Below are 13,860 nucleotides of genomic sequence, written 5' to 3'. Positions count from 1 at the left end.
GCTCAATGTGTCCTAACTTTAGCCTTATTAACAGTATTTAGCTCAATGTATCCTAACTTTAGCCTTATTAACAGTATTTAGCTCAATGTGTCCTAACTTTAGAGCCTTATTCAGCCTCCCCTGAGCTAGCATGACACAGTGTTTCTCATTATCTAGACTCGGAGCTAGCATGACACAGTGTTTCTCATTATCTAGACTCGGAGCTAGCATGACACAGTGTCTCATTATCTAGACTCTGAGCTAGCATGACACAGTGTCTCATTATCTAGATTCTGAGCTAGCATGACAGTGTTTCTCATTATCTAGACTCTGAGCTAGCATGACAGTGTTTCTCATTATCCAGACTGAGCTAGCATGACAGTGTTTCTCATTATCTAGACTGAGCTAGCATAACAGTGTTTCTCATTATCTAGACTGAGCTAGCATGACTGTTTCTCATTATCTAGACTGAGCTAGCATGACAGTGTTTCTCATTATCTAGACTCTGAGCTAGCATGACAGTGTTTCTCATTATCTAGACTCTGAGCTAGCATGACAGTGTTTCTCATTATCTAGACTCTGTGCTAGCATGACAGTGTTTCTCATTATCTAGACTAAGAGCTAGCATGACAGTGTTTCTCATTAATTTTGAGTTAAGATCACATCAAGCTCCGTGATATGTTAAGTCTCATCTAAGTGTGACTTTTTATCCAAACTCAACACTGAGCTCTCATTGGACGAGGGCCATAGGCACCACAGAGGATTTCCTGTGCTACGGCCTGATGTCACAGCATCTACAAAAATCAGCGTCACCTCCAACGCGCTGCCATCCCACGACATTGATAGGACCGAGTTGCATGATAGGAGGTGCGCACAACGTTGTGGCTTTTAAGAAAACCTAGGAATAGTCAATATTTGCTGGACGAACAATAGACTGTTTTGGATCCCAAAGGAGAAGCGGCCCCGCAACTCTGCCAACTTTAACCTGCAGAAGGCAGACCTAACTTCTTCAGAGGAAGAGGTCAAAACTCTCTCTCCAATCAAGTCGACATTTGCCAGTCGTAAGGACGAGAATCCCCTTAACTTCCGAGGAATCCCGCTGCAATACCGAGGTTTTATCGCTGCGCAGCTTGAAGCTCCGGACCCCGAGTTTAACCAAGAACCTCGAAAAACCACATCGACCGCTACGAAGTTATCTCAGAGTAAGGGGGTTATGTCTGGGCAGAGATAAGTCATAGTGTGTTTATTACCTCGTTTGTTTTGTTCCAAGTTTACTGTATTATTATAACGTGTTCTTGTGCGTGTTTACGGACTAAAAACTGTTGTGTTCCATACTGCTGCAATAGTGTTATGTTAGATCAGTCACCACAAGTAAGGTTGGGAAGCGTAGTATCGATAAAATCCTCACGATACCCGTCCCTACTTCCTGAGTTGGTTCCTGACTCGAACTCTAAACATGAACCTACTGCTCTAAAAGATAGTAAAGTTGTACGAGAAGGCCGGAGTCTGCAAAGACTGGAGGTAGTTCAATAATAAAAACACACTTTAGATTGTTGCACACCTTCATCAGTCTATCCAGAAAAACTGTTGTGTGAAAACTAGATTATATCTTTCTCATGGCCTCTGCTTGTATGAGTGGAAAAATAAAAGGATTCTGATGCTGCTGCACCAGAGTCTGGAGGACTTTTGGAGGCTTTAATAAAATACTTTAAAACTCAGCAGTAAAAGTATTATGGCTAGTAATAGTTTGTGTGTCTCACAGTCTAGCCTGTTAGTTTATACTGGTCTCACCTGGGAGTTCTGCTGAGCGGTCTCTTCGGTGAGGTCTCTCCGGCCCCCTTCCCTCCGTCCTCTGCCAGAACCTCGATGTCGTCGTCCCTGAGGATGAACCCAGAGTCAGTGAAGACATGACGTAGCTTTATTTCTGTCAAACTACATGAAAGTTCAGAGTACTGACGGCTCGATGGGAAGAGGCTCTTTGGCTGCGTCGGCCAGTTCCTTCTGCAGTTTGGCCTGTCTGCGTCTGAAACACCGACCAGAGGATCAACCAGAGGACCAACCAGAGGACCAACCAGAGGACCAACCAGCCCCCCCACTCTCCTCCAGGTGTCTCACCTGGTGTCCTTCTCGTTCTCTGCGTTCAGCTTGTTGGCCTCCTGAGCTTTCTCTGCCATCCAACGAGACACCAGCTCCTGGTTGTCGTCTGTGGTCTTCCTCAGCTTCTCCTCCAGAGCAGAGAAGGTGATCTGCAGGGCGTCATATTCATCCTTCAGGGTCTGGTTCGCCCTCTCCAGGTCCTGCAGGATCACAGGAAGTCATCAAAAAAAAAAAAGAAAACAGCATCTTATAAGCTGAAAAACATTAATGATCACGATCACAACCACAAAGCTCTCGACCCAATCGAAAGGAATCAGATCTGCTTCAAATAGATGTTTACATATAAAAAGGTCTCAGGTTGAAAACTGGAGATCATCTCCCTCCTCCTCCTCAGCCTCACGCTCCTCACTGATAGGTTCTGTTAGATGACATCATCACACCGAGTCTGTAGGGTCTCTGTACCGACTCGCACTGTGATGTCACATCCTGTCTGTCTGTCAGCAGCTCCTGGGACCACCCTGCACCACTAGAGCATGATGGGAGAACAGAGCAGGAGCTGCTGGGAACTAGAGGGCAGCAGGAGAGGATTGTGGGTAATCAGACCTTTTACTGCTCATCACTGACCTTCATCATGTCTCCAAACACTGTTGAAATCTTAAGTAAGGCACTGAGCATTAAGGAAGCATTGAAGTAGCTCTCATCATGACTAGGTCCCGTTAGGAACCTTGTTATGAGAGGAACACCTGAGTCCGTCAGGTCCAGGTGAGGGTTTACCTGAAGGCAGCTCCTCAGTTCCCGACAGTCTCCCTCCAGGGTGGTTATCTGCTGCTGGTACTCCAACATCCTGCAAACACAAAAGGAGACACATGATGGGAGCTCAGGTCCACAGCTGGGGCCGGCTCAGGTCCACAGCTGGAGGTTGTACACGAGGGCAAAGGGCAAAACTGCCCCTAAGAAATATAATTTTGCCCCCGATATCACTAGGAGAGGGGCAAAAAATGCCCCCATAATTTCCGCTAATAATAATGATAATTTAATGAACTAGTCAAAAACATCGTACCCTATATGACCCGGTCCAGTTGCCATAGAATGGTTTTGATTTTCGCCTTGACTGATGTTGCGTGTGCGTGAAGAACCGAACGTTCTAAACGAATAAATAAATGGAGCGCTCCTTCATCAGACCTGTGACTGCGAGACTGCGGTCAACTCAGCAGACACTTGAATCTTAGTGCACCTATATGCTGAAATTCACGGTAAACACATTCAAACGGCACAGATCTGGAGCGAGCAAAGGACTTTGAAAGTTAGCGGAAAGATTAACGTGAGACAACATCCGGTTTCTTCAGACGAACATCCGGTTTTCAGAATAAGATGCCAACAAAGTATACATATTGCATAATGGAAATTAGATTAAATGAATTATATTCACATTAAGTATAAAACATGCTACCTGCATCTCGTGAGTTAAAGGGAAAATACAGCTAAATTGTGCGTTAAGTGTCTTTATTCTTTGATTTGAGGGTTGCTGGAAATGAATAATACCTGACTGACAGTCAATTAAGATATTTTACTAAGCAAAAACTCTGAACTGAATTTGTACCTTCAAATGGCACATTTTTAGGGCCCGAGCAACCGACAACGTCGGGCCAGCGAAGGCCCTATTGAAACTGTAGTTGTTATTATTTATCAAATTTATTTTACGTAAAGGAACGCATTTTTGGGATACTTGCCATGCATGACAACTCACAAAAATTTTGGACACTTGTCAGGTCTGGTGAAAATTTTCATCTGAAGAAGGATGCATCCTTCTGTGTAAAAAAAATGGCTCTCGAGAGCCCCCTACAAGTCGGACCTGCGACGCCCCTCGGCCAGTATGTCCGATTTACTTGAAATTCGACACACATGTCCCAATCCGCTAGATCTACAAAAAAGCCTCTCAGACCCCTAAGCTCCGCCTACTTAGATTTTCCGCCATATTGAATTTAGTGAAAAACACATTTTTGCAAGCTGCTCCTATATGCTGGGTCCGATTGCTACCAAATTGGCTGTGGATAATTATTCGATCTCGATCATCAAGAATTATCAAAAGCGTTTTGATATCTCTTAGCGTTTAGAAGATATGGACCAACAAACTTCTTAGGGGCATGGCTTAATATCAATACACAACTTCTCAACCGTTTGTCCTAAAATTACAAAATTTGCAGCATATGTGCACATCGCATGCTGTAACACCCTGCTGTAATACCCTGAGATTTGTTTTGCATTCAACCACTAGGGGGCGCTACAGTAAACCCGCGAAGTTGTGCTTTTTGTCACTTTTTGCAGATTTCAGCCTTCGCACTTCAACTAACTCCTACAGATTTTAACCAATCAACTTCTCCTTTGGTCAGGATGCTCTTAAGACCTTTGTGATTAAAAGTTATCAAAATCGAGAGTTTTCATCGAAGAACCTTGATGTGGCGTGGCGGCCATTTTGCCTGATTGTTTTTGAAAAAATAAGTTCTTATAAGTTGTTATAACTCCAAGGTACATTATCCAATCCGCACAAAACTTCTTATGCATGATGCTACTTCAAGCTTGAACATATTTCAATTGAAAAAATTTCAATAACTCATAGCGCCGCCTACTGGCTAAAGGAAATGTCATATTTTATACTTTTCTTTATTCCTCCTAGCCAGGTGACCTGATGAGTCTCAAATTTGGTACGGATAGCCTTAAGACATTGATGATGCAGTATCATGAATATTGTGCATTTTGGATTAACGCTGTTGCCATGGCAACGCATCGTTCACCATGAAAAAGGAAGCTGATGGTTTAGTGACTTGGCATGCTCAAAAACTCATAGAACTTTGTACATGTGTCATAGGTCATTGGAAGAAATATTCTATATGATTTTTTTAATCATCAGTTTTAAATTGCCTCTATAGCGCCCCCTACAAGATTTCAAAAAGAGTAGCCCAGCGCTACGTTTGAGCTACATGTATGAAACTTGATAGGCACATGTATCCTATGGAGACTTAAATATAAGTCTCTTGGGACCATGCTCTAAACCCTACCGGAAGTCGTCCAGTTTCATTTATGTGTCATTTTTCAATAGATTTTGGCCTATTTCTAGTTGCTGTACTTTAACGAACTCCTCCTAGGGACTTCATCAGATCCACTTTAAATTTTGTCAGTACCATGTTAAGACCGTTGTGATTAAAAGTTATCAAAAGCTTTACGTTTGACGGAATCGTTTAGCCGTAGCGGGCGGCTACTTTACGTGATTCCCCATGAAAAAAACTGATGTGACTCAGCAGGACTTGTTCCAAACAGTCTCAAACTTCACATGCTTGATAACACTCATGGCCTGAGGATGTCTACAAGCTAATTTCCCCTAATACTCACAGCGCCACCTGCTGGCGAAAGGAAATCTGAATTTTGTGATAAACACCTCCGACTTACATGACTTTTACACAATGTGGTTTACATTTGACACATGATGCATGTTTGCACACATTCTGTAGTGCCAGGCAGAGGATACAGGAAGCATCGGACTATTTGCAAAGCATCATTTCCAGCATCAGGCGGTCCACGCGGGATTAAATCCGTCTCACTCGCGGACGCGCCATCAGACGGTCGCGGACGTTCCGCGCAGGCCGGAGTCCCGCCGGCACCCCTGACGCACTGCAGATTGCGAGGGCCCGTTCATCGCTGCTCGCAGCTTTAATTTAAATTTTTACGGTGCTATAAAAATGTTTTTCTCAAAAATTCCACACAATGACTGTAGATGACTATCAGCAATTTTCCTTTAGTCACCAAGAGGCTAAGTGGGGGAGATTTAAACTTGCTGACGCGTTGGCTGTAACGTTAAATGATTTCCGGAATCCAGTGGATGAGTTTGGAGCGTTTATTTTGTGGGCAACAAATAAATGTTGATTCCAGATAACATACAATTATAACTCAAATAATGACAGTATTAATGTGAATAACGTGAAAAATAATGTGAAATAACGCTCAACAAAAAATAAGGCTCCCTCTCTCACCCCCTCTCCTTCCAATCCTTTTCCTAGTCTAACTCAACTGACGGCTGATGACCCCATTGTGGCTATCCCCAGCACCACGTGACTCAAGCACCGAAAGTGACAAAAAAGGGCATACAAAACAACACAGGCCACACCTGGCTCCTACATTGACTAATGCATAATATGTTCAGGACAAAAATGGGTAATATCACAATATTTGAGGTGCTACAAAAATATTTTTCTCAGTAATTCCATACAATGACTGAAAATGTAATAACAACAATAAATAACCACAAAGAAATAAGAATACAATTGAATATGATTGTCTGATTTATGTTTGTTTTTTGTTCAAAAAAATCTAAGAAAACACTTTGAATCTGTAGACTACTGCTAATAGTCTTATTATTCATATAACTAATTCAACTATCGTTCCAACGGTAAAGAAAGACGAAGGAGCTATAGAAGTAGGTAACAACATAATTTAGGATTATGATAACTATGACAGCTATGACCCAGAGGGGGGACTGAACGGAACGGTAGATGATGTAGAAGACTCAGGGAGCCAATTCAGGCCAATGCAGAGAAGTGTTAGAATAACAGAAGATAAAGACTGGGAGCATGCTAATCAGAATGGGTGGTATAAGTGGGCATGGTACTCAGTAAAAGAGATGACCTCCATTGAATGCATAATGTGTTCAGAAGCTCCAACAACATTGCCTATAGTGGTCCCAGAAAAACACACTTTCAAAGAGTGCGCAAAGACACAACAGCATGAATGTAGAGAGGGAAGATTCGTCCCCAGAGAAGTGTTGGCTTCAATCTTCAGACTCCCCATGTGTGGCTTTCAATGTAGACTCTTGTATGGATCCCAAAAGAAACAACTACTTAGATCTGTATCCTGACTATCAACTACGAAATGCATGTGCAGAATTTATGATTTACACAACACAGAATGAGCCTCCCACTAATTATAAAGTAGATCAGTTGGAAGAGTATGAATGTTTTGCCAGTGGTGGATTTGCATCAGACAAGAAAGGGGTTAACGTAGGTAATACTACCGTGTACTGTAAAGTAACTTGGGTGGTGTCCTGGTTCCCACAAGCTAACATTACTTCTTCGTTCATCAGGAGACCAGTATGGTATGAAAACCCAATACCACTTGACCAAAGTTGTGAAAACATAACTATGACCATTCCCACTCTTCATTTGTTGAGTGAACAAACAGGTATAGACGACAGCTATTGGATGTATGGTGAAAATGTTTTACTGAATATTCTGCTGCGCACGTTGGTTCGAATGAGGTTACCGGTAGTGGTGATATATAACGGGGCAGGGGAAACAATTAAAATGACGGAAGTGCCCGATGGGAAGCGTAGGTATAAGAGACAATCCACGCTGGACCAAAGTATCCAGTTAGACGCTTTCGGACAGCCTAGAGGGACTCCAAAGGAGTTCAAAGCACAAGATGAGGTTAAGGCAGGATTCGAATCTATATTACCATTAACAAAAACATTGACTGGATCAATTATATCTACTACAATCAGCAGAAGTTCATGAATTACATTGATGAGGCCTTTAAGGGGTTGGGTGAGCAGCTACACCAGACCAGTACAATGGCATGGCAAAACAGGCAAGCATTAGATTGGAGTCTAGCTGAAAATGGTGGGGTATGTGAAATGTTTGGGAAACATTGTTGTACATTCATTCCCAATAACACTGCACCTGATGGGACATTCTCTGTTGCAACGGGGAAAATTTGAGGTTTGAGACAGGAAGTTAAGGACAATGCTGGCAAGAGGGGGTGGTCATGGGATTGGTTAGACCAAATTTTGGGAAAATGGGGGTCCGTATTGGTAAAAGCAGGCATTAGCGCATTAATAGTTTTAATTGTGGCTTTTCTATAGGCATGTTGCATCGTACCCATCTTGAGGAGACAGTGCCAGAGGAGCATGGACAAACAGATGGGTGTCATGGCAAATCTCCAACTGGCTCAGATGATGAACATGACGATGACTGAGCGAGGGACAAAGGCCCTGTTCACTCAAATGGTGGTTGGACGACCGGACCCGTTTCCCATTCCGGACTATCTGGAGGACTCAGATGACATGGAGGAAACAGGACTAGGAGGCATCTCAGCATAAGAACGAGAGCCTGAACTTTGTGAAAGTACATACACGTCCAAAAAAACACCACGTCACATGTTGCATTATCTGTCCAAACTGTTTCACTATAAATTGAATGTATTATAATCAGATATTTCTACATTCACATATATTCAAAGTCACGATTCATAGTCATGATGCATATAGTCTGTGTACAAGTATTATAGTGTATAGTTTAATCATAGACGTTGCATCTAATGAATACCGATATATTGTTCAATATTTTGCAGAAACTAAAATGTGTGACGTATCAGTTAATACATGTTTGTGAGCAAGAACAGGTTCACTTCATACCAAGAAGGTGGTCGCTGGGCGGGAAGGACCATAAGGGAGTTTTTCTTGTAATGCAATATGCGGGTTTTTTCGCACTTATATGAAAGTGAACCTTAGTATTGAGTAGTGGTGTAACAAATCACGGATCGATCCGTGATCTGTTCGAATCAGCCCTCACGGTTCGGATCACTCGTGAACCGCGGATCAATTGAGTATTTCTTTTCTTTACTTTTTACAGTGTAATCATCATAGTGTGTAATAAAGTTCTACTGCTGCTGTTCCTTTTCAAGTAACAAGTCCCCGAATATCAATGCAGAGTGTCCGTGAACAGATATAAAGCAGTAGTGTATTCAGTGAACGGAGCAAGTTAGAAGCATTGAACGGTGAAAGTCATGGCGAGCGGAGGAACTTGAGAAGACCCCGGCCTCATTTAAGTCGCAAGTTTGGGAGCATTTTGTCTTCCCTGTAATTTATAATGACAGATGAGGGTTTTGGACAAAAGCGTTACGTATGTAGGCGTTATTTAAAGAGAAAGATATACGATAACAGCAATACATCGGCATGTCCACACATATGAAGAGACACCATCCCGTCTGTCAGCGACTGGGGACACTCCGTTGTGGAAAACAAAGGATTTCAAAATCTGGTTAAAATGCTTGAGCCACGCTACGAAATCCACTCACGCACCCACTTCAGTGTGAAGCTGTTCCAGGCCTCTATGAGAAGGAAAGGACTGTGACTGCTTTCACCACGGCAGAGTGGAGATTCATAGTCCGGTGCTGCAGACACGCCCCCTCTGTGAGAGTCACACAGACACACACCTGGGGCAGGTGCTGCAGACACACCCCCTCTGTGAGAGTCACACAGACACACAGCTGGGGCAGGTGCTGACAGAAGTATCAGAGTGGAAGCTAGACGGGCCCAATAGTAATATCCCAGTCACCACAGAAAGGTCTACCCTCTCTCCAGACAATAGAGATACTCATCTTTTTGAAAATAATGGTAAACATTGTGTATTTGAATGACATAACCTGACAGGAAGTAAACATAGACCCAAGTTGTTGCCGAGCAGTTCAGTTCAGTGTAAACAGTGGAAGCTAGCTCACTGGCTGTTTCTTTCTTTCAATATTGATCAAAGGACGAGAGTATCAACATACCTCATGTTACACTTCAACTTAACAGAATTTAATATTCTTGAATGTTTTATTTATTTATTTCATTTTGTTTCAAATTGGACATCTTTAGAGATATAGAGATATAGAGAGATAGATATAGAGATATATATAGACATATAGATATAGAGATATATAGAAATAAACCTAAACAACACCTACTAACAACTAAATCCTACGGTCTAATCCCGTTTCTTTCCATGGAGGGGCTTAGGACCCAGGGGAATGTAGGTGAAGGAAACAGGAAGTGACGGAACGGAAGACACGCCACACAAACAGCTGTTCACCGCTCGCTGGCCGGCCGTTTCTTTTCGGCGTTAATTAATTAATGCTTTAACGTGAAAAAATAAATACCGTGAAACCGCCAGGATCTTACAAAATACCGTGATATGCATTTTTGGTCATACCGCCCAGGCCTAGCAGCAGTAACACTTTATTACACACTATGATGATTAAACTGTAAAAAAAAACAAAAACAAAAAAAAAAAAACTCAATTAATCCGCGGCTCACAAGTGTGTGAGGGGTGATCCGAACCGATCCGTGACACCACTAATAAATAAACATGAGTCATTGACAAATGAGGCTTCTAAAAAGGTAATTTTAAAAATGATCTTCAAAATGGATGTAATGCATATTTTTGTGTCTGGAAAAATGTGGTGAAACAAGTCTAAGTTGTGAACCAACTTTTCATAGTATTTTAAAATCGTTAACAGTATTTTTTAACTTCACAGGCTAAAAAATGTCAGGTGGCGCAACCACACATTTATAAAAAAATATATATTCCTAATATTCCTCCGTGAATCGCCACCTTATCGTGGTGGAGGAGTTTGAGTGGCTCAGTGATCCTGGGAGCTATGTTGTCCGGGGCATTAGCCCCTGGTAGGGTCTCCCAAGGCAAACAGGTTTCAGGGGAGAGCCCAGACTAAGAGCGGTTCAAAACAACCCCTATGATAGTTAGCCCACGGACTACAGCCACCTCGCCCGGACCAGGGAAACCGGGGCACCCTCCCGGAGCCAGACCCAGGAGGGGAGCTCGTAGGCGAGCGTCTGGTGGCCGGGCCTTTGCCCATGGGGCCCGGTCGGGCTCAGCCCGAATAAACACCATGGAGCAGCCACCCTGTGGACCCACCACCCGCAGGGACAAGCATCGGGGTCGGGTGCTATGCAGACCGGGTGGCGGATCGGGCGGGAGGCCCGGGCATGCCGATCGCCGGCGGCATAGACTAGCTCTAGGGACGTGGAACGTCACCTCGCTAGCGGGGAAAGAGCCGGAGCAGGAGGTGGAGCGATACCAGCTAGAAATAGTTGGACTCACCTTCACACAGCGTTGGCTCTGGAACCAAGCTCCTGGAGAGGGGTTGGACTTTGTCCTTTTCCGGAGTTGCCCAGGGGTGAGAGGCGCCGGGCGGGAGTGGGGATACTCACGAGCCCCCGGCTGAGCGCCGCTGTGTTGGAGTTCTCCCCGGAGAGCGAGAGGGTCGCCTCCATGCGCCTACGGGTTGCGAGGAGCAAGGCTCTGACTGTGGTTTGTGCTTATGCACCAAACAGCAGTTCAGAGTATCCGGCCTTCTTGGAGTCGGTGGGAGGGGTCCTGGAAAGGGCGCCGCCTACCGACTCCATAGTTCTCCTGGGGGACTTCAACGCTCACGTGGGCGATGACGGAGAAACCTGGCGGGGGGTGATTGGGAGGAACGGCTTGCCCGATCTGAACCCGAATGGTGTTTCGTTATTGGACTTCTGTGCTTGCCATGGTTTGGCCATAACGAACACTATGTTCAAACATAAGGTGGCTCATAAGTGTACCTGGTACCAGAACACCTTAGGCCGGAGATCAATGATCGACTTTGTAATCGTATCATTTGATCTGCGGCCATATGTCTTGGACACTCGGGTGAAGAGAGGAGCAGAGCCGTCAACTGATCACCACCTGGTGGTGAGTTGGATCAGATGGCAGGGGAACCGGTTGGAAAGACCCGGCAAACCCAAACGTGTAGTGAGGGTGAAATGGGAACGTCTGGCGGAGGACCCTGTCCGGGAGGTCTTTAACTCCCACCTCCGGAAGAACTTCTCACACATCCCGAGGGAGGTTGGGGACACGGAATCCGAGTGGACCATGTTCAAAGCCTCTATTGTGGACGCGGCCGCTAGGAGCTGTGGCCGGAAGGTCATCGGTGCCTGTCGTGGCGGCAACCCGAGAACCCGGTGGTGGACACCGGAGGTGAGGGAAGCCGTCAAGCTGAAGAAGGAGACCTTCAAGGCCTGGTTGGCCCAGGGGTCTCCTGAAGCAGCTGACAGGTACCGGCAGGCCAGAAGGGCTGCAGCTGCGGTGGTCGCGAATGCTAAAACTCGGGTATGGGAGGAGTTCGGGGAGGCCATGGAGAAGGACTTTCGGTTGGCCTCAAGGAGGTTCTGGCAAACCATCCGACGGCTCAGGAAGGGAAAGCAGGGCTTACCCCAGGCTGTTCTCAGCAGGGGGGGGGGGGGGAAACTGCTAACCCGGACGGAGGACATCGTCGGGCAGTAGAAAGAGCACTTTGAGGAACTCCTAAACCCGACCAACATGTCCTCTGCAGAGGAGGCAGCGCCTGAGGACCTAGGGGGAGGCTCACCCATATCCCTGGCAGAGGTCGCTGAGGTAGTCAAAAAGCTCCTTGTTGGCAAGGCGCCGGGGGTGGATGAGATCCGCCCTGAGATGCTGAAGGCGCTGGACATGGTTGGGCTGTCCTGGCTGACACGCCTCTTCAATGTCGCATGGGGGTCGGGATCAGTGCCCATGGAATGGCAGACCGGGGTGGTGGTTCCCATCTTCAAAAAGGGGGACCGGAGAGTGTGCTCGAATTACCGGGGTATCACACTACTCAGCCTCCCGGGGAAGGCTTATGCCAGGGTGCTGGAAAGGAGGCTCCGACCGCTTGTCGAACCTCAGATTCAAGAGGAGCAGTGCGGATTCCGTCCCGGCCGTGGAACAGCTCTTTACCCTCGCAAGACTACTGGAGGGGTTCTGGGAGTTTGCCCAACCAGTCTACATGTGCTTTGTGGACTTGGAGAAGGCTTTCGACCGGGTCCCTCGGGGGGTCTTGTGGGGGGTGCTGCGGGAGTATGGGGTGCCGGACCCGTTACAACGGGCGATCCGGTCTCTGTACGACTGCAGTAGGAGCTGTGTCCGCATTCTCGGCAATAAGTCAGACACGTTCCCGGTGGGTGTTGGCCTCCGCCAGGGCTGCCCTTTGTCACCGGTCCTGTTCGTGATTTTCATGGACAGGATATCTAGGCGCAGCCTGGGGGCGGAGAACGTCAGTCTCGGGGGTCTCGGGATCGCTTCTCTGCTATTTGCAGATGATGTGGTCCTGTTAGCCTCCTCGGATCGTGACCTCCAGCATTCACTGGGGCGGTTTGCAGCCGAGTGTGAAGCGGCGGGGATGAGAGTTAGCACCTCCAAATCTGAGGCCATGGTTCTCTGCCGGAAACCGGTGGATTGCTCCCTCCAGCTGGGGACGGAGTGCCTACCTCAAGCGAAGGAGTTCAAGTATCTCGGGGTCTTGTTCACGAGTGAGGCCGAAATGAGCTTCCTCCGTAAGGTGGCCGGGCTCAGCCTTAGAGATAGGGTAAGGAGCTCGGTCATCAGGAGGGAGCTTGGAGTAGAGCCGCTACTCCTTCGCGTCGAAAGGAGTCAGCTGAGGTGGTTCAGGCATCTAATTAGGATGCCTCCTGGGCGCCTCCCACTGGAGGTTTTCCAGGCACGTCCAACTGGGAAGAGACCCCGGGGAAGACCCAGAACACGCTGGAGGGATTACATCTCCCAGCTGGCCTGGGAACGCCTCGGGATCCCCCAGAATGAGCTGGAACATGTTGCCGGTGAGAGGGAGGTCTGGGTCGGCCTGCTTGACCTGCTGCCACCGCGACCCGACCCCGGATAAGCGGTGGAAAATGGATGGATGGATGGATATTCCTAATATTTATTCAAACTGAAATTTCTGACAAGTATCCCTTAGAGTGTCTACTGTGTCTAACACACCGTATTTTGTGGTTGTGTTTTATATACAGTGGGTACGGAAAGTATTCAGACCCCTTTCAATTTTTCACTCTTTGTTTCATTGCAGCCTTTTGCTAAAATCAAAAAAGTTAATTTTATTTCTCATTAATGTACACTCAGCACCCCATCTTGACAGAAA

General features: G+C 46.1%; 1 protein-coding gene and 1 non-coding gene across 6 annotated transcripts in view; both read right to left on the bottom strand.

The window, feature by feature from the left end:
• The window catches only part of atg16l1 (ATG16 autophagy related 16-like 1 (S. cerevisiae)), a 9,151-nt gene extending 6,085 nt beyond the window's left edge, over positions 1 to 3,066 (bottom strand). For all 5 annotated transcript variants that reach the window (XM_031879493.1, XM_031879494.1, XM_031879495.1 and 2 more), the window contains exons 1-4: positions 2,851 to 3,066; positions 2,095 to 2,276; positions 1,937 to 2,002; positions 1,771 to 1,857 (exon numbers count right to left, since the gene is read on the bottom strand). In XM_031879493.1, coding sequence (XP_031735353.1) covers positions 1,771 to 1,857; positions 1,937 to 2,002; positions 2,095 to 2,276; positions 2,851 to 2,919 — 404 coding nt within the window. In that variant the 5' untranslated portion in view covers positions 2,920 to 3,066. The remainder of the gene's footprint in view (positions 1 to 1,770; positions 1,858 to 1,936; positions 2,003 to 2,094; positions 2,277 to 2,850) is intronic.
• LOC116401210 (small Cajal body-specific RNA 6) lies at positions 2,426 to 2,701 on the bottom strand. The gene has a single exon (XR_004213979.1).
• Positions 3,067 to 13,860: the final 10,794 nt, after the last annotated feature.

This window comes from Anarrhichthys ocellatus, unplaced genomic scaffold (genome assembly GCF_004355925.1).
Source record: "Anarrhichthys ocellatus isolate YVR2014 unplaced genomic scaffold, GSC_Weel_1.0 scaffold282, whole genome shotgun sequence".
Classification (NCBI taxonomy): Eukaryota; Metazoa; Chordata; class Actinopteri; order Perciformes; family Anarhichadidae; genus Anarrhichthys; species Anarrhichthys ocellatus.
This window is presented reverse-complemented; position numbering and strand designations above follow the sequence as displayed.